The 6,309-nt window shown below is 38.7% G+C and overlaps 1 protein-coding gene across 1 annotated transcript; it reads right to left on the bottom strand.

Moving 5' to 3' along the window:
* Positions 1-847: 847 nt before the first annotated feature.
* Positions 848-4,683, bottom strand: LOC108228745 (chemokine-like receptor 1). The gene is made up of 2 exons (XM_017404350.3): positions 4,566-4,683; positions 848-2,450 (listed from the first exon to the last, which is right to left on the bottom strand). Exon 2 carries the CDS (start codon positions 2,446-2,448, stop codon positions 1,387-1,389), a length of 1,062 nt encoding a protein of 353 aa, XP_017259839.1. The 5' UTR covers positions 2,449-2,450; positions 4,566-4,683; the 3' UTR covers positions 848-1,386.
* Positions 4,684-6,309: the final 1,626 nt, after the last annotated feature.

Here is a 6,309-nt window from a genome sequence, read left to right as displayed (position 1 = left end):
GTAGCATCTCCTGAAAAATTACAACTTTACTAAGACTGCCTGTCTCAGTCTCACCTAAGACAACATACAAACAACCCAGAAAGTCGCCACCCATCAGTTCTCTTTAAAGATTCTAGACTTGGCGCAAGTGGTATTTCTTTTTGAAATAAAACGGGGGAAATTGGGTGGGGGAGGAGGAGGGGGGGTTCTAGGAGGTAACGAGAAGTAATATGAGAAGTATATATACAAGTAAAAACATTACGACCTACTTTTTAGAAGCAGATGATAATAAAATGGTTCGATTAACCATCTAAAGTATGATTAATGAGATACTTAAGACAAATCTGTGATTTTGTCAGAGCTGTGGGAAAGTGTTTCAGCTAGGGGCGCTGTGAGCATGTATGAATTTGTAAGAACCTACCATCATGAAGAATATCACAACTTTCTACAATCAATATTAAATATATACAGCTGTAAATATGTTCTATATTTTGAATAAACTATCTCTATAGTCGCAATCATGATATGTAGCTAATCTGCTCAGTTTTTTGTGGGTTTTAAGCAGCTGTAAAACCTGGAGCAGATATAAAATAACAGTGCTGTTTTATATACATATTTACAAAACTCAATATTATCCAAATATTGTTGGACAAATGAAATCTGTTTTTATTAATTTCTTTTCCATTAAATTTTTAACTACGTAGTTGGACATGGATGTCCTCTGGTCTCCACTGGGGGGTGCTACAGCACCCTCTGCACCAGTACTTCCCACAGCTTTGGACTTAGTTCAAACAGATGTTGATGTTGTATGGGTAATGTCTTTGTTTTATTTTTATTATGTAAAAGATTTAACCAAGAATCCAGAGACTGACAGCTTAGAAGATTTATTTGAACATCAAACAAACAAAATACAGTTTTAGGGTTTGGATAGCCTTGCAATCTGGATTTGCCCCTTCTGGGGTCTGAACTGATGCTTTTTTACATCCTTTTGACATCAGACACACACATAAGAAAATGAAGACCTGACAGATAAACATACATTTAAATTTGTCAGATATCCATCGATTCTTTCATCTTCTTTAGCAGCTTTTCTGTGTAAGTTGTGGAGGAGCTGGTGCCCTTTGTGACTCCTATAAGTACAAGTAAATTGACACTGACCTGTTGTATCATTGTATAACCACAGTAATTATTGTTATTTCAACCTAATAACATTTTAGTTTTGTTTGCAGTTTCTAAGGCATCAACATATCATCTCTGCCAACATTTAATTATAAATGAAGGAAGTTACAGATGACAATCCACATATGGTTACAAACATCAAGGGTTTCAGCACATTCAAATAATTGTGCACAGATATCCTGATGAATATTCACTGATAGTTTGAACTATCTTCAATCAGTGAACACCTCAAACCTCAGTATCAGAGGACTTTTTACTCTGAATGGTGTCCTCTGGGTTTGGGTAGGAGCGAGGTTCTTCTTCCTGGAAGGCATTCTCCAACACCTTCAGGATGGATTTACGGACAACATCCTTGAAATCTGGGCTCATGAACACATACAGCAGAGGGTTTATGCAGCTGTTGAGAAAGAACAGGATTAAGGCAATAGAATATATGATAATGAAAATATATCCCACTGTTTCATTTGTATAGTCTGTCTTTCGAACCAACAAGTAAAAGAAAGTCATGATCTGGAAGGGAGTCCAGCAGATGAAAAAAGTAATGATGATGGCTGCAATTATCTTAAAAGTACGACTTGATTTGTTGGCCAGGGTGCGGTTTCTCCTGAGTCGATGGATTATGACGGCATAACAGGAGACAATGACAGTGAAGGGGATGACAAAACCCAGGAAGAAATAGGTGAGGATGATGTCCTGAAGGCGAGTCACATCAGAAATCTCACAGAAAATGACTTTTGTGCTGGGGTTTAAAGGAATAGTTTCAACGAAGACAAAAAAGGGAGAGCCTAAAATTAAACTTAGGGCCCAAACACACAGACTCACATATGAGGCCCTGCGTACATTTCTGTGATTCTGGGCCCAGACGGGCTTCACCACAGAAACACATCTGTCCACACTGATCACCACCAACATGTAGGTGATAGCAATTCCATTTAGGTTGATTATGGTGTAGTTCATCTTGCACATGAAGTAGCCAAACGGCCAGTGGTAATTCATAGCTGCTTCAGTCACACGCAGAGGCACGAATGCTGTGAAGAGGAAGTCAGCCACAGCAAGGTTGAGGAACCAAACTGAGTTCACAGTTTTCTTCATCTTGAAGCCGGTCACCCAGATAACCACTCCATTCCCGAGCACACCGAGGACAAAGGCCAGGGAGCAAACAATCAGAGACACGGTGCGAGGCCATTCCAACTCAGTGGGATCATTGTTGACAGAGGAGTTATTACTGATGACACCTAATTCATCACCTGAGTTGATGTGATAAGAAGGAGAAACGGTCATCAGATCCATCACTGGAAAAAAAGCACATGCAGAAAATAAAATAAATATGTTTTAGGCCTATTTAGTCCCTAAAAGTAAAAAACAAAACAAAAGAAACAAGAAATATTATAATCTAAGGATTCTGCACATTCTTAAAATAATGTTGCAAAATGAAACTCTAGTTTAAGTAAATTAGTTTCTCAGACATGTATTTTAATTGTTAAAGATATTAAATGATTATTATGATTTATTTAGTGTTCTTAGTGTTATGACTGTATTGTTATGGGTATAATCTATCTGTGCATCAAAACGACCTGTTATGGGAATCTATGTGAGCTTTCACCTAACAGAAGAGACTCAACATTTCCACACACAGGACAGCTGGAGGCACAGAGAAGACACTACTATATCTGCAAGAAATGTAAAAAAACACCAAACTGTTGTAAAGTGGGAGGTTCTCGCACCTGGCACTGTCTGATGTTTCGGACCCCTTGTACAAGAAAAAAGTCTCAGCTCGATCTGCTGCTGGTCTGTGTGAATTATTTTGAGAAATAATTTTCAATAATAATGAAAATAATAATCTTTTTTTTTCTTTCTCTCTGACAAGACTTGAGAGCATGTTTGTGAGGATTTGGATTTTTGTTTCCGTTTTGTTTTCTTTATGGTTTCTCTGTGGGTTTTAATTAGTGTTTTCAGTTTGGGTTTTTTCCTGTTTGTGTTCCTGCTCAGTATTCACTCCTCCTCCGTCACTCTTTTGCCCTTCTTGCCACGCCCATCTCCACCTGTCCGTAATCATCTCCACTCACCTGTTTCCACTTCCCTTGTTACCCTCAGCACTCAAATACCCGGTCATTTCTCCCACTAGTTGCTGGTTCATTGCTTTTTGTTTGCTGTTTGCCAATGTGCTCCATACTTTGCCTCCTTATAGTTCTGCCCATCGAGTTTTTGATGTTTGTTCTTTGAGTTGCTGTCTCGTCAGCTGTTTGTTTTTCGTTTTGGTTCTTAGTTTAATAAATTAGTTTTTTCATTTATAACTACGAGTCTGCGTTCTGGGTTCGCCTCTGCTTCCACCGCTCCTGACAATGTTTTAGGAGACTTATTCTTTTATCTCTGCCTCTAAGCTCTGTAGGTTTAACAAAAAACAAAATATGTACACAAACATTTTAAGTATTTTAAAGAAAGTTTCTCCATTTATATAAATTATCATCATAAAAAGGCTTAAAACACTTCTCCTCCCCAAGTTTTGCACTTGCAAATATCATTATTTCTGCTGTGTGTAATTCACATCAAATTAGGTAAAAAACAGAAGCAGAATTTGTTGCTCAAAAGTTTTAGGTCATAGTTTAACTACATTAAAACCAACACTCTGCACAAAGAAAACTGTTCCTATGAAGTTGGCTTCATTAACACTTTCATAGCAGTTAGGTCTCTTACAGTTTGAAAAGCTGAAAAACAGTTCTACAAAATTCAACAAAAAGGTTTTCTTAACTTCAAAAGGAAGAAAAAATATTCTAGTTTTTCCCCACCAACCTACAATGAATGCTACTCATATATGTTCATCTGTTTTTGTTGTAACTTTGAACAAACTTGTCCATTTTTGAGCCTTTAAATTCTCAAAGACTCCTTACTCTTCTTTGTTTGGATCAGTCAGTATTCTGTATTGATAGATATATGCAGGATACTGAAATATTTTGAAGACAAATTCTATGTATACAATTTGTCTTCAAGATATTTCAGAATCCTGCAGCACAACATTAGGACAGAATACACTTATTTTAAAAACTCATTCTGATTGCAAATTTGGATTTCTATCTTTATTAGGACATTGTATTGACTTTTATTCACTTCTGTAGCCTAATCCTGAACTAAACTCAATTCACACTTCAGTCAGAAACCTAACCCCAAACCTACAAATAATGTTCCACCATTTAGGACTGGGCTTAGGTCTCCATAAGAACTACCAGTCCTCACAAGGTAGGTGATTATATAAAAAATACCAATAGACATGTATACACACACACAAAGGGAAAAACATTATTACCTTCTTCTCAGTGGTCAGCAATAATAAAATGGCTCCACTGACCATCTAAAGTCTGATTAAAACACCTGCCAAGACACAAAACTCATACCAACAAAACTGAACGTACCTTTCTCAGATCTCTGTGGTGGAATGTGACTGAAACAGCAGGAAAAGACTCACTGATCAAACTGTGACAGGAGAATATGAAGACATGAGTGGGTGATAATGTCACCTCCTACATGAAGGTGGAGCCAGAGGCTGAACACACACAATGCTGTGAGCTCTTAATATGTCCTTCAAATACACAAACTTTATTGATATTTAAACAAACAACACCCTATCATGTTTTGCTTTTGTCTGGCAGCACCAGTAACTTCTGTAACTTTCACAAGTCAAATTACCATCTGAGTCTCATGGTGCTGGGGTTTTTGTAAATGTTTAATTTGTGTAATTCAGTCATATTTTTTTGGTGTGTTTCAGTTTATAACTGCACTTAGTTTCCTCCGTGTGTTGCTGCTCATTGATTCCCTCAGTTCTTTTGGTTTCTCTCTACCTTACAGCTGATCTGCTGGTTCAGCTCATCTTCTCCTCCTTCCTGTCATCATCCTCCCTGTATAAATACTCCACAGATTCTTCAGATCATTTGTTTACCTGCCACAGCCATGTCACCTATTCTTGCTCTGAGTATTATTGGTTGTTGATGTTTTTTACCTTGTTCCTGTCTGTATTTTGGTTGTGTTGCCACATCAACCCTTTTTTTAAAAAAAGTTTTAGTTATTTTATTGATTTATCTTTTTTCTGCTGCTTGGGTCCTTAATAGAAAAAATCAACAAAGTACATGATCCTCCAACCATGTTTAGTGCCACAGCTTCATTTGCTGCCAGTCTTTCTCTGTGGGTGTCTGCCTCCATCTCAACATCGAGCTGATGAGGGATCACTGACATCTGCCTTCCTCCTGCTCCAGCTTCTCATGCCTTTGTCTCTGAGGGGCTCCAGGTGGACGCTCCTCATGTCTTTGTCTCTGAGCAGGTCAAAGCAGACGTTTCTCATTTTGTGTCTGACGTCGAGAAGGTCCAGGTGGATGCCTCTGTATCAGAGAAGGACTTGTTGCTCCTAATGGTGACCGATGGGGTTGTGTAGGTGTAGAAGTGAGGTTCTTCTTCCAGGAAGGCCGTCTCTATAACATTCAGGATGGATTTACAGACTTCGTCCTGAAAATATTGACTCATGAACAAATACAGCAGAACAGCACATACAGGTAGTGTAAAGAAAACTCCTTTTAAATCTCAACTACAGTTTGCCAAACTTGTAGCTGATATTTAACCTGAGTTTTCCTCATCATTGCCTTTTCTGTTTTCCACTTTCCCATAAAGCTCAGACTGGTGAGGAACCCGAGGAACAGTACTTGAAGCTCAGTCTCTCTTATCTCACCTGCTGAAGCTTTAACTCCTTCAGAGAGCTCACAGGTGTCTTGGTAGCTTCTCTCATTGTTCTCCTTCTTCACAGTCACTCAGTGTGTGAAGACGACCTGCACTTGGTAGACTTGTACACGTCCCATATTCTTTCCATTTCTGGATGATGGATTTAACAGAACTCCTTGGGATGTTTGGGGCCTTGGAAAACCTTTTGTATCCATCCCCTGAGTTGTACTTTTCAATCTATTTCTCTGAGCTGCTTGAAGTGTTCTTTTGTCTTCATGCTGTAATGGTAGCCAGGAATACTGATTGACCAGTGAACAGACCTTCCAGACACAGGTGTTCTCATTCTGCAACCACTTGAGACACATCCACCAGCCTCAGGTGATTCCCATTTCACTATCTGTGAGACTCCAGCAGCCAGTGGCTGCACCTCTGTTGAATTAGGACAGTCAC

The sequence above is a fragment of the Kryptolebias marmoratus genome, linkage group LG16, assembly GCF_001649575.2.
Source record: "Kryptolebias marmoratus isolate JLee-2015 linkage group LG16, ASM164957v2, whole genome shotgun sequence".
NCBI classification, from domain to species: Eukaryota; Metazoa; Chordata; class Actinopteri; order Cyprinodontiformes; family Rivulidae; genus Kryptolebias; species Kryptolebias marmoratus.
Note: the sequence above shows the minus strand (reverse complement) of the source record. Positions and strands in the feature narration are given on the sequence as shown.

Bases quoted from the DNA above. Each gene is read 5' to 3' on its own strand.
- LOC108228745 (XM_017404350.3), bottom strand. From the start codon at position 2,448: ATGGATCTGATGACCGTTTCTCCTTCTTATCACATCAACTCAGGTGAT.